This window comes from Symsagittifera roscoffensis, chromosome 8 (genome assembly GCF_963678635.1).
Source record: "Symsagittifera roscoffensis chromosome 8, txSymRosc1.1, whole genome shotgun sequence".
Classification (NCBI taxonomy): Eukaryota; Metazoa; Xenacoelomorpha; order Acoela; family Convolutidae; genus Symsagittifera; species Symsagittifera roscoffensis.
This window is the reverse complement of record NC_087069.1, coordinates 36,123,453-36,138,180: the sequence shown is the minus strand read 5'-3', so window position 1 is coordinate 36,138,180 and position 14,728 is coordinate 36,123,453. Positions and strand designations below refer to the sequence as shown.

General features: G+C 33.3%; 2 protein-coding genes across 9 annotated transcripts in view; both read left to right on the top strand.

The window, feature by feature from the left end:
• LOC134852828 (estrogen receptor beta-like) overlaps positions 1-14,728 on the top strand; it is a 488,151-nt gene that overhangs the window by 382,615 nt on the left and 90,808 nt on the right. The window lies entirely within an intron of this gene.
• LOC134852814 (synaptotagmin-1-like) overlaps positions 1-14,728 on the top strand; it is a 79,626-nt gene that overhangs the window by 33,611 nt on the left and 31,287 nt on the right. For all 8 annotated transcript variants that reach the window (XM_063868619.1, XM_063868616.1, XM_063868614.1 and 5 more), the window contains one exon: positions 4,879-5,045. In XM_063868619.1, coding sequence (XP_063724689.1) covers positions 4,898-5,045 — 148 coding nt within the window. In that variant the 5' untranslated portion in view covers positions 4,879-4,897. The remainder of the gene's footprint in view (positions 1-4,878; positions 5,046-14,728) is intronic.

Below are 14,728 nucleotides of genomic sequence, written 5' to 3'. Positions count from 1 at the left end.
AAAACACTGATTGAAAAGGTTTGTTGTGGTACATTTTGATTTTGTGATTGTGAATGGTTTTGACTATTCATACTGGGGGGTTTTGTTGTTTTTGGATTTTTGGAAAAAATTATAGTTATGATCTGAGATGTTATTTCTATTTGACATCTTTTGCTTATTTGTTTGTCTTGATGTTGTTACTGGTCTAAATGTTTGATAAGCCATTTGTGAATATTTTGGATTAACTGAAGGTTTTACTGTCGATTGTATAGTTGTTTGTGGAGTAGCTGTGTTTTTATTTTTTGGAGTTGTAAGTGTAGGGTGAATTGGAGAAATGATTTGTTGTGTTGTTGTTGGCATTATTTCAAATATTTCCCCATTTACGAAATCTGATGGAGTTTGAATATCTTGTTGTGTATGGTTGATATTTCCGTTTAATCTTTCTTGATTAATAAACATCGATTTTTAACTATTATTTCCTGCTCTATCAGTGAATAGTGAATTTTAGTTTATAGGTGTTGCATCAATAGTAAGTGGTGTTATTCTAACATAATCTCTATTGTTGGAAACTGTGGTAATTGCTTGACTTGAGGTATCAGTTGGTATATTAATAAATGATGGATGAGACCATTCAGGGTTCCAAACTTAATATGTTTCATCTGCTAGTATAGTTTCATCGTTTTGTGGTTGAAAATTTTTTCTTGCTAATGATTTAAGATCAATGTTATGAACAAAATAATCAATTATAAACCATGCTAGTATCTTTTGTAGATCGCGTTCAACATTTTGTGATATATCTTTATTAGTGAGGTTTTCACGGATTGTTTTTAAAAATTTTGAGAAAATACTTCTTTCTTGTCTTACAGCTGTATGTCGGGATGTTTGAACTGGTGAGTCACCTTGTATTTTTTCAATTCCAGTATTGATAGATCGCTAGAAATAATTGAAAATATATTGTTTGTGAATAACAAATTTGCTCATTGGGAATTTTGGTGTTGTATATTTTTTATATAGTCTGTAAAAACTTTTGAGAATTCTATATCTATTTGGTCTGTTTGTATTTGGTGTTTTTTGTGATTTGGTTTTGGCGATGCAATTTTGATTGTAAATACACCATAATGTGATGTGATATTATATATATCTTTTAGGTACTGATCAAGGATTTGTCGTTTTATCTGTACTTCAGGAAATTCTTGTTTACATGGGCTAATTCAGTTTGCAATTAAGTTACAACAAAATTGTACTTGTCATCGGAAGGGATCATTTTGTGGTTTCATGAAAATTGGGAGTATCGAGTAATCGTCGAAAATTTCGTTGTACTCAATCATGTTTTTTATTGTAAAACTGTTAGTGTGTAATATTCGATATGTCTTATTGGTTGATTCCAATTATATAGACGTATTAGTTTTCCTTTTTTTGATGATGACGTTGTGGCTTCTAAGTTCGAAAATGTTGGGTGGTTTCTAAGTCCGAAAAATATATTTGAGCGTCGCTCGGGTTATTGTTTGTTGAGTCTTTTATATCTTGAAGTTCCTGTATTGTGTTTGTGTCTGATTCTGAGACTGCGTTTCTTCGTTTGAAAATCGTTTTCTGATAATCTGTTTTTAATTTGTTATGCTTGTTTTTTTTTGTGTTGTTTTTTTAATCTAATTTGTCCTATTGTTTGGCTGTGTGGTGTGATTACAAGGTCGTATCTTACGTTTTTAATTAAACAATTATGTAATACGATTGTTTGTTTGTTACCTAGATTATCTCTTGGCATAAGGTTTAGGATGGCTGATGCAATATTGGGATTAGAGATTTTTAATTTCTTAAATTGTTAGTCCCTACGCGTTTTGTGTGGTAATCGTATCTTGGGGCATAGAATGTCGTAGTTTGACGGGTTGGAATGAGAGTAGTATATAAATTCGTGAGAATGATTTTTTACTTTCTCGTGACTAAGTTCTAATTTACGATAGACTTACCTAATCTTACTTAGGGTTTGTGATTTGTGATCAAGGGTTGGATAATAGAAAATGAATTCACAAGGTGCAGGTAACATTACAACGCGAGGAAATCGTTAGATACTATTTTATGACTTACTAAGTTTAGGTGTTTTAGCCTGGGTCGTCTAAGAGGAAGGGATCAGGGATCAAGTGAAGGATGAGTAACCGAAGTTCTTCACTGTTTATCTTAAATAAAATGGTTAGTTCTTTCAAAAATTTCAATTACTCCTGGATCGTTAAAAAGGGTTGTGTAGTGAATCGACGTTTGAAGTCGTTAGACACTTTAAAAATGTGGAAAGGAGAGACCAAAATTGTTCCGTTTGATCCAAAGGAAGCCATGATGATCAGGAGTTAAAGAAATTTAATTTAAGTGATTTTAAAGATCCAAGGAAAGCCTTGATGATCTGTTATTTAAGTTAAGATAACTTAAGAGAAAACAACGATAAGCCTTGATAAGATTTAATGTAAAATTTTAAGTTTAAAAGGTTTAAGATTAGAGTTTAGATGATGTTAGTTTTTTGTAATTTGCTATTATTTTTTAGGTGATGAAGCTGGGATGAAGCAATGATGTGTATAGATTATTAAAACTAACAATTAATTTTTATATAAACTAATTTTTGTACTTTTAACCAACAAATTATTTTATTTGAAATGTTTTAATTTAGTGCAGATTTTTTGGGGAAAACGACTTGTGTTGTTTTTATCAGTCGTTATTGTATAGTAGGTTTAGCATCATTGAGGTTACTGAAGAATTTCTTCGAATTTCATGTCAGCAAATAAAAATTTGAATTTGATGCGGAAAGTATTCTAAAAACATAGGTTTGTTCCGGTTTCCGTCGTACTATCATGAAGTCAATCGGTAGGTTTCTTCATAATCGTAGATCGTGCCTTGTTCTTGGTCTTCTCTCAATACCTGGTATTTCTCGTATTGTTTGGAAAATTGGCAGCGATCTTTTGAGTAGGAGAGACATTTCTAATGAATTGTCTATTTCATCTAACATTTTTTCAGTTTTTTGCAATTGTCTAATTGTAAAGTCTATTTTTCTAAATCTAAGTTAATTAAGGTCTTGTTCGAGCCTCACTGGTAGCACCAGATGAGTTATGACCTATTTGGTTATACTCATAGAGTAATTTCAGATAAGATACACTGTCTGCTCGTCACGCTATCTTATTTTCGGCCGGATAGATTCGTGCAATTTCTTAGTCTAATACCGATCTTAATCTTACTCTTATATCTCCTAGTCTCACTAGATCTAGTGTATACTGGTCTATGCGAGTTACTTGCCAGAAGGAGGACAATTGTATTCTAAGTTTATTTCAAAGTGCTCTGGTGCTGAAACTACTTGTAGTTTCAGCACCAGAGCAATTTGAAATAAACTTAGAATACAATTGTCCTCCTTCTCGCAAGTAACTCGCTTACAAATAAATGTTAAGGTTAGAGATGGAGAATGATTGGTTAATTAGGAATATTTTATATGAACAGAGAATTATATTTATAATCAAATATAAATTCTAGTTTGGAACTGGTTCCACTGTGGTAAAAAATGAAACTATAGATCAGAAGACAGCTTGTTCTCGCCATGACAATACATGGATTTTTACGGACACTAAATATTGTCTAAGGCGCTTTCGCCCTATCATGTCCTATTTTTGAGGGGGAGCTCGCTCCCAAAAGCTATGTTGATGATGCTAGTCTGGTTTATCCACCTCTTTAGTGACTCAGAGATTTTAGTATCCGCTATCGATCTACAATCCGGGATCGCTTAACTGGTCAGCCCTCAACCGGGCCAAAGGAATAATATGATGGTCTTTGTCACTTTTCTTTCTTATGCAAACCTCCTCAACCGGGTCAAGTTATAATCCAGACTTATATTCAAAGAAAAGCTATAAAAAAGATAATCTGCTTTAAGTTCGGCATCATTTGAACTTCTACGTTCTCCCTATTACCCGCTATTCGTTAATTAATTTTTTAAAAATCGAGTGCCAGTACTTGGATATCCGAAAAGTTTGGATGTAGCCAATCCATCCAAGTATGGTGCCTGTATCGGCAACTCTTATGATCATATATTGGCACATTCAACTCTTTAGCGACAAAACTTTCAAAAAATTAGCTTGAGGTCCAAAAAATTTGGTCCAAATAAGGTCTTTATACTAACTTGGAGAGCCCAGAAATTGAGAAAACAGGCCAAAAAAAGCCTAGAACAAAACTCGAAAGTTTTATAAAAACCCCCTTCCCCAGATCCCCTGAAACCCTAGATCTGCACCTGTAAGCAGGGGCGGATTGGGGGGGGGCGGTGGGCGACCCCTTTTAGGGATTCGACCCCCTGCGGACCCAAAGGTACTTTTTAAGAATTCCATTTTTGGCCGACCGACCCTAAAATTTTTCTAAAGGAGCCTTGGGCGCCAATATATACTAATTTTGAGGGGGAGCGCGCGCCAAAAAAAAACGCGTTTTTGTCAAAATTTTCAAAAAAATTGCCCAAAAAGCTGTCTTTTTAGTGGTGCTTTAGAAGAGCTCGGAAAATCAATTTTGTCCACCTAAAAAAAAGTCGTCAAAACTTTCGTTTTTTTTTCTAAGAATCCCCCCCCCCTCGAAAAAAATCCTAGATCCGCCCCTGCCTGTAAGCAAGCAAAAAAGTCAAGCAAAACTTGAGTAATGCTTCGATTCTTCTCTTTCAGCCCCTTTTCAACAATATTGTGTAATTTCACAAAGGATTGTTTTACCGAATTCGGACAGGAATCGTCCTAGTGTCTGACCCAATACCATGTTTAGACTGCATAAATTCAGTCACGATCTTAAATCCGGCTCTAATTTGAACGTCGAAACTTAAAATAAACCCCTAAACCATGATACTTGGGCAATCAAATAGTGATGTTTTTGAAATTGCAAGTAGTATAACTTGAATTTTTTTAGAAACTTCAAAAACGTGAGCATGAGTGAAGAAACCTCCCACGCTAGCAACAAGTTACAGTCTCAGCCAGGTGTTGTGATTGGCGATATGGAAGAGGAGCAATTTGAAGTCAGGGAACTGTCTCTCCGAAACCCAAAATACGATTCAAAGTCAAAGGATAAGAATGAAAGTTAGCATTTAAGATTAATAACTCAGTTGCATCCAAATCAACAACAGTTTTTTCTCTGGAATCGGATAACTCAAAGTTACTTGATTACTTCAGAATTTTTTTCTGCTTCAATTAAATCAGTATAGTTTTTGCGCTTCAGACCAATTTAGCTAGTCTTCATACTCTCATTTTCTTTTTTTTTCTGAGATTTGCTAAAAATTTATATCAAAATGATTTAATTAAAATCATTCATTACGAGGCCAAACTGTGCAATTTGTGCATTGTAAGCGGATTCCGCAACAAGGACGCTCACTTTGTTCTTCTTTTGTTCTTTACTTTCCTTTGATCGTTCCGACAAAGTTTTCACAGGTTTAAAGACTTGGCTCTGGAATCCAGGAACATACAGACATAAAATTGTGCTCCTATCCAGTGCATAGTTTGGCCTTGCAATGTTAAAAAAATTTTGTCGGGTAAATAAATTCGGGTAAACTGGGAGAGGGTAAATGGAGGACTGGTAAACTGGGGGAGGGTAAATGGTGAGAGGGGGAGTAAGCGGGCGGGGGGGGGGGGGGGGGGTAGTAAACTGGTGGGAGGGGGGAGGGGTTCAAAAAACTGAGTTAAATAAAATTATAATTATTATCCATAGAACTCCGGTGGGGGAAGCTATGAAAATCTAATTCAAACACCTGAAAATTTAGTTTTATTAGGGTTTTGGTTAAAAAACATTGAAATGAAGTGTTAGTTAAACTGCGAAGAATAAAAAAAGTAGAGACAAAAAAATATAATTTTTATTTTGAAATGTGACATTTTATGAAACGTCATTCGTAGCAACTGCACTCAACAGGAAATGAGATAATTTTGAACAAAATTGTAAATTTCAAGAATAACCCCTCGAAAAATTCCATAATCGATTAAAAATGGATTATTTTGCCTCGAAAACAAGTTTCATTTTCTTTCAAAAAAAATTGATTATAATCGATTATAATCGATCATATTGAGATTTTATTGATTAAAAAAATAGTTTCATTATAATCCATTTTTAATCGATTATAATCGATTTTTATCGAAATTTATTGAGACAGGCCACAAAAATTCAATATAATCGATTGTTATCCGTGGAACTCCGGTGCGGGTAGCACCAGTTTTTCCAAAATTGAGAAAAAAATCTACTATGCTTCAGTAAGTATTGATTATAGACTCTCTTTTGGAAAACAAATTAGTAACAAATAAAGAACGTTTTAACCAATTATAATTGATAAAATATATCTAATTTTCAAGATTTTGAGACAAGACAATATAACAACTTTTAATCGATTTTAGTTCCTTTTATCTACCTACGTTGTCTTCGAACTTGCTTTTAACTTATGCTTTGAAAGGTGCTTTTGAAACAAAATTAGCTGTTTTCCGTTTAAATAAAAAAAACAATTTTTTTCTCGATTAAAAAGCTTCTGTTTTGTTTTTCTTACCACAAAAAAATTACGATAACGTTTTTGTTTGATGATGATTTTGTTTGAGTTTTTTTGGCGCGAGAAATTTTCTACTAATATGAAATTATCTTTATGAAACTTTGTGTTGAGGCAAAGTAAAATGTGGCGCGACATCTCAAGTTTTGAAATTTTTTTTTGACTGCAATTAAACAATCTAAAAACCTTAAATACGATTTTTTGTTTGATTTTTTTTATAGTTTTTTTTGTGACAACTACAATTGTTTAATAACTGATTGTAAAATTTTATGATGCCTTGAAAGTGCCATGATTAAAATCGATTGAAATTCCTTCAAATACCTAATATTTCTCATCATGATTATATATCATTGTCACAAGCTCTACAAACAATACGTTTTAATCGAATACTTAAGCCTAAACTTGAATGCTGGTTATTTTTCGAAACATTTTAATTAATTTTTCAAAATTAGAATTAATCATATTTTTTGAAAAATTTTGACAATCAATTGCATTATCAAGCACAAAGAGGTATTCTTTTTGTTCTAACATCATTTTTGTACAAATTAGCTTTAAGATTCTGTGATATGTCATCGGATTCCGAAACAGGCCGAAAACGCCTTTCTCTTGGAGTTCGTTTTTTTTCCCAAAATCTTCTCTCGTGGAGTCCACAGACCAGAAGCTTCTATATTGTGGTTCTTCCAAACACGTAACTCAGAGCAACAAAAGTCTTGTCTGAATAACTAGTGTTCGAATCGAGCAAACCCAAACGTTGCGAACAAAAGTAACAATTTTTTTCAAAATTCATTTAGAATCATGATTAAAACAAATTCCACATCAATAAAGCTGCAAATCTCCAAAGGAGTTGTATGTTTCGCTCAATGGTTACAAACAAGCAAAACCTGCCCCCCTAGAATAACCGAAACATCTGCTTTCATGTTTTATCAATTTAACGTCTCTTCAAATAAACTAAGTTAACACAGCTATTAACGACTGTCGCAATGTTCACACTCCGTTTCTGCAGTCTGTAAATTAGAGTAAGGAAAGGATTGAGGGTAAAAGAAAAATCGTTAACCGTTTTCTGATTTTCTTGATTGATTTATATGAATAACAACTTTGAATGAGGACAAAAAATCATAAGCAATTCTTTAGGTGTTGCCTAAACAGCTCTAATATTTGGGTTGGTGGGTTTTGAAGTCCCTATGAAACCAGACCCTTGACAGTCGAAAAGTCTTCTTTTTGATAATATGTACAATAATTCTTTTGGGTCGACCAAACTTGTAGGAGGGGGAGCTCAATATCTCAGTAAAAATTGTCAAAATCAAAAATTGTAAAAATTGTCAAATTATAATGTTGAAAATTGTCTTGCACAATTTGGTTCTTATGGTGATTTGCTATTTGCTGGAGCTTAACAAGTCATTTATTTGTTCAAAAAAAAATCACAAAATTTGTAGAAAAAAAAACAAATTAGTTTTCCTCCTTGATCCTAAAAAAACTGATTGAAGCTGAAAATTTGGCAAAAACTATGTAAGGTATGAAAAAAAGCCAACAAAAAATATTTGAAAGTATAAAAAACTCTTAAATTTCCATTTAAAATTGCTACAAAATTTAGTTTTCATTTAAATAGCGACTAAAAAAATCAAGGGTTTGCTTGAACAAAAAGATCTTAGATTCATTAAAACTTCCATAGCTTCTGGTATGTTCTACCAGGAAACGTCAATCATTAAAACCCAACTAAACTGAAACTACCGCAAGGCAAAGTATTTGATTCATTAATTTTTTACAGGCTCGATAAATATACTTAAATAAACAAAACAAATTGACAAAAGATTGATAATTTTTATCTTGTTAGTTTATTTTATATTTGGGCAGTCAAAAAATGATAATCATACACTTCCACATTTCAGAGAAATCGATAAAATATAAAAATGAGTTTTATTTCTTGTAATTTTTCAAAAACACAAATTACCAGCTTTTTTTACGGAGAGACCATAGTTAAGTGGTAATACTTCGCATATGGCAAGCAAGTTTTGAATTTAAAAATTTTATATTTATACTTTTGAAAAAAAAACAATTTAATTTTGGCTGCAAACGATACATTCCAGGGGCGGATCTAGGGTTTTTTCATCGAGGGGGGGAGGGGGGGGGGGGGGGTTGCGGATTTACAAAAAAATTTTGAAAAGTTTGTCGACCTTTTTTTTTAGGTCGACCAAACTGATTTTCTGAGCTCTCCCAAAGCACTGCAAAGACCCTATTTTGGCCCAAATTTCTGAGTAGGATAACTGTATAAAAGGTTTTTCTTTAGTAAAGCTTTTAGGCGGCAAAATATACAAAAACACCGCTTAAAGAGGCTTCAAAACTATTTTGAAAGCAGTTTGAAAATGTAAAACTGAAATTGCTCAGAGACTGTAAAACTGAAATTTTCAAAGACTGAAAATTTCAGAGACTGAAAAACTGAAATTTTTTCAGAGACTGTAAAACTGTCTCTGAAAGAGACTGTAAAACTGAAATTGCTCAAAAATTTTATACCGATGTATTAGAAAATATAAGCTCCTGAAATTAACTAAGACTATTTACAACTCCTCTGACAAGGGCAAGGAATATGTAGTTAAACGTAACATCAAAACTGATCAGACACACAAAAAAACTAAACCCGTTTTGTCGTAAAATTTTCAAAAGTTTTAAACAGGTAAGCTTTTGACGTTTATTGCACAAGAAAGCAATAGGCTAATGTATGTCTCTAGTAGTATTTTATCGCGTCCCGGAGTCTAAGGGGGTCCTTACTAAAGGGGGGGGTGATCCTCACATAAAGCAAAACACTAAGAAGTAGTTCCTTAGTTACTTAGTTTTTTATGGAAACTTATACTTGGACTTTGTAAACGAAGAAAATCTCCCACTCGCATAGCAGAAGACCTCCTAATTAGGATCTTGCTCAGCTTAGCTTAACAACAAGTGACACGATACACATTTTCTTGTAAATTCAGTTTTGAGGTCCTTGTTATTTGTCCTGTTTAATTATATAAATCAAAAGAATTGGTTTAATTGTTTCGGGCAAAAGCTGAGTTTTGTTGGTGAAACTGGAATGGAACTTGATGGTTTATAAAAAAAAATTTGTCGGCAATTTTGGCAGCGTAATTTAACTGTTGGCAGCAGTAAGCTATTTTCTCAAGTTGTGCTATATTTCAGAGTGAAAATGCAGAAATTTGAAAACACTCAACAAGGGCTGCCGTTTCTGGGCCAAGTAATATCTAATAATAAACGAGCAAAAATGAAATTCGAGAAAATGTTGTGTTGAAGTTTTTGATTAATGAAATTCAGAGTTAAGAGTGTTTTCCAACCAAAATCACCAAAATCGAAATGAGTTAACATGAAAATGCTCTTATTTCCACTGGCCTGAATTCAGCAGGTTAGAGATATGTTAGAAAACTAAAGAATGGAGTTTCAAAAAAGTTGAAAATTTCCTTTTGAATTAAACATAATGCACGAAAAAATAAATTTTTAAGACAAACTTATAATGACAATTCTTACCAATAAAACTGTTTTTAAGCTTCATTACCTCCGTTTTTTGGTAGTTTTATAATCTTATCTACGACAATTTAATTATTTTAGAAACTTATAATGGCTTGATTGTTATTGAGCGAGGTACGTTGAAAAAACTCCAAACATCCCAACAAACTGTGAGCTAGAAATGCTTGAAAAATTTGCTGAAATGTTATACATTATGATTGTGTACTATTCATAGTCCTTATTCATTTAAGATTTTTTTTCTTTTTCAAGCTTTTTGTGCTGTAAGAAAAAATCCAACACAGTCAGTAAAATTAACCGTTTTTAAAATGTCAGAAACAAAAGCAGCAGTAGATGACCCTGATGCAATAACGGTACAAAAAATTTTGTGTATAACGAGACAAAAATGAGAAAAAAAAAGTGGAAAATTTGTAACAGTGTTACTTTGAGAAGATCTGAAATAGTTTTGATAGCGCAAATGGCAGTAATTCTAAATTTAATGTTTTTCTGCGTTCTCAACTAAAATAAGTTGCACAGAAATTTCAGTTCTGTTCTCGATTTCTGTCAAACTCAAAAATCTGACAAAACAACAGCAGCAAAAAAACGGACTTATTTATCTATCACAAACGAAAATTGACAAAAAATTTACGGAAGTGTTGTAACAAAACAATTTTGCCAAGATCTAAATTAGTTTTTCTTGCGCAAATGGTCGTAATTCTAATTTTACAGTTTTTTGCCTGCTTAGACTCTCGCTCACAAAATTATTTTGTGAAAAAATTATTGTGTGGTTCTCAAATTATATCTGGTTAAGTTGACTACGTGCTGCCAAAACCAAGGATAACCAAAAAAAATAGATATGTCGACAGGAGTGTTGTTGGCGAGAGTAGAACCCTCAGGATTCAAGAAAACAGGGTTAATTTTCAAGCATTTGATTGAAAAAACGTTGTGCACTTAAAAGTACATCTTAACAAAGGCATGCAAACTGTAGTTTTAGAAAAAATGTCTCCTGGCTCAATGAAACTTCATGAATTGCGGCGGATTCAACTTTGTAGAAAACTGAGAAAATTATCTTCCATTTTTGATAATTCATGCAAAGATATCTGTAATCACAACGAAGTCGTCATTTTAACGACAGTAGGTAGATACAGAAAGATAGACGTGATATATGTTAAGCATCCGTTTTTTCAACAAAATCTAATGTCAGGTACGACTACTTTGAAAATTTCACCCTGACCTTCAGCAAATAGATCTCTTAGACAGATAATTCATTTTATCACGCTTTTTGAGAAGCTGCTAGGAATTAGCTAGCAGTGATTTTTTGAACAATTCCTACTGACTTGGACCCTGTACATCAGATTATTTGATTTGTTCTTCAATTATCACGCAGCCTAGACCATCATCTCTTCATTAAACTTTATCTGAAGCAGACACTACTCGAATAATAGAAGAAAAAAAAATTATCTACTCTGCAGCATATGGTAAAATTGAAACCTGGCCAGCTAAGACAATCAGTTAGAAACTCTTCAACTGACGGAAACAAAATTTTATTTGCAGTAGTTTCTCATTGTAGTCGATGAAAACGTACGTGTTTAAATGACAAATATTGAAGGATTCGAGCCAGCATAAAAAATTTCAATCACTCCAAAAACCAATCCTGTCAAAAAACGTGCAAAAATTGTGAATATAAGGACTCTATACAGTGCAACAAACACACATCTTTATTAGAATTGTCTCACAAGTAGTTATTTTTGACCACTGGAGAATTCAGTCTATGTCCAAAACACTTGTATCTTAAAGAGCAACCACATGCTGCACGTGTTCACATTAAAAGTACTTTTAAACATAAAAAATTTCAATTATCTTACCTCAACCGGCTCAGACCCCATTAGTCAGACTTCTGCAGGCAAGGAAGCATCTACGTAAAATCCCGAGCTTCAACAAGAACAGCTTCATTTTTCAATGGACGACGAAAAATTACCCGTCGATGGCAGTAAGATAAAGTGTTTGAAGAGGAGAACGAAACAAAAAACCAAAAGTAATGTTTTACGAGAGTTACGAGCCTTGGAAGCAAAACAAATTATTAGAGCAAAAACCATTCTTGAAAATATAAAAAGTTCAAAAATGTTTTTTTCAAGAGCAAACATCAATCATGACAACGAGATTATATACGTGGACGAAACATCAAGAGGACTGAAGGCTGCAGTATTTTTGTATGAAAAGAAAAACAAACGAAAAACTTCGCAATTTGTTGTTCATTTTTTATTCTAACCGCCGTCATTGTGATTGAAAATGTGGTAATAAATTGAAACGCAACGCGTTAAAAACGCGTTGAAAATGCAATAAAAATTCTTGAAAAACGAGAATATGCACCGTCTAGAACCCAACAGTTATCCCCCACTAGGCGGAAAAGAAGCAGTGCAAGCGTTCAGATAAGTAGAAAAAAAAAGATTAAGTCTCATTGAGACTTGAAAAAAACCTAAAGTCCATCAGCAATTGACGGCATTGGAGGGAGAGCGGAGGTTGTTACGGATCGTAAAACAACTTATTGCCGTCTTGCACAAGCTAAATTTATTTGGTTAAGTAGTAAGCGACTTCTTGTCGTGTGAAGAGCACCTGCTTAGCGGTGTGAGATTAAGAATGTCTATTAGATATTCTTCTATCGGTTTTTTTGTCATTTCTGAAGATGCAGCTAATCACTACAAGTTTCAAATAATCGAAGCTAACCTCTATGTCAGATAGATGACTGTGACTGACACTGTGCTCCCATCAGTTCAAAAAACAATGTTGCAAAAACGGTCACTTTACAATTACGATGAAATATTGCCTTTTCTCAGAACAGCAGGAGTAAGAATCTCGCAATAAGGTGATGTTTTCGCAGAAGAACCTAATCAAAGAATCAAGGTAGCAATGAGCATAAGCGAAGCGTTTTAGGGTACTAGCCAGAAACGTACATTTCATTACCAGTAGATTAGGTTGAATGAAATCCTTGTGTACAAAAACAGTGTATTCAAAGGTTTTACAACCTCAACAACAGACAATTAAAAATTATTACAATACGCTTGAAGCGTTCGATTTTGTGTTGAACACTAGTCAAGGAAACAGTCTCGCGGAATATAATATTCATTATGCCCTGTGTTTTGATCTCACAAGTCTGCTCAGAAGGCTTCACACGATTCTATTCATCATGAATTAACCAATTGCTTTTTGTTGGTCGAACTCAACTTTGAACAAGGCCTGGCTAGAAAGCATCAGCTTAGTCTTTAGAGAAGAGACCGCATCAAAAACTTGTTTGCATTCAGATAGGAAAACTATCAAAAAACACTCTTGTGACTGAATTTAGCCACGGATATTTTCCAAATAATGGAATTTATAAACCGTTGTAATCAGTTTAAATATCGCTCAAGATGGTTTTACGGAATTTCTCTACGCTCGTCAGTATTGGAAAACGGCAGAAAGTTTCTGATTGTCAATGCATTCCTCAGATCAACCCAGAACCCACTGGTTGCTTTTTGCTCGATATTCATTGTAGATCATCTACGTACAAAATTAAACGAATACCTTCTTGTGCACAAAAATATGAGACTTACATTTCACGATAAAATCCAAATACTGATAAAAAAAAACCAATGCAATCAGCTGATTCAGTCTTACTTTGACTTTTTTCTAGCTTATTGATCTTAAATTCATTTGATTCGCAAGAAATATTATGTTAAAAGAATTTGTAGAGGCTCTTTTGTGTTTTTTTTAAATTCAACCTTAACAACGACATATTATTTCTGAAACTGTAAGTGCACCGCGATTAACTTTGCATCAAATCTTTCGAAAAAATAAATAGTAGCCGTTCGGCTTAGCAGGCCTTAGCTAACCTGTCGATGAGCGTGTAATAACATTTTTTTATTCAAGAGTTCAAAAATTTAAAAAAGTTTGAGCTTGAAATTTTTTTCAAGAAAAAGTTTTACCGAGAATTTATTTGAAGTATTTGCCATACAGGCATACCCACTTTAAATTATAACATTTGTTCTAAAAAAATCAGCAGCATTTTCATCAATCAAAATCTTAGAAAAGCATTCAACTGTTACGTTAGTAATCATGTCAGTTTGACTTTGACTTGATTTAGTCTGCGAGCCGAAGCAAACATGAGGTAATTGTGGGCGAATTGTAAGTTTTTATTCAAATGTAAAGAGAAGGGGCAGGGTACAAAGATGGCTTTTTTTGCATTCGACCAACACATGATATTGTTTTTCCTTGTCAAAGAATGGATCGCAAAAAACGATTTGTTTGAATTGGAAAATAACTGCAAATGTTGCATTTGAAAGGAATTTTTGGAATGAGGAAGTTGGGTTCAATGTTTGAAATTATCAGGGGATTGCTCATACATTGCTTCAATCCTTGCTTTGTAGTTTTATACGAGTTGATAAAATAACACAGCCCGACAACTAACCTCATTAATAATTTCGTATTTCTATTGAAGTGTTTCGGTGCTTTTGAATATTTAAGTTAGTTTATAAACTTTTCCTCCTGTCAATTTTTTGGTTTTTGAGTCATTTTTTATCGGAACTCGAATTTGGTAGTTGACATGGTCACTCTTTGTCTATGCTTTAAAATTCAATCTTCCTCTTTTTTGTACAACTTGTTCATTTTTTAAGTAGCAGCTTGTGCGAATGTTTCAACCGACTCTAACTAAACATTTACCTTTCAAAAATATATCACAAAATTCATCAAACTGGTCAACATCTGTTTCCGATGAAAGTTTCATAA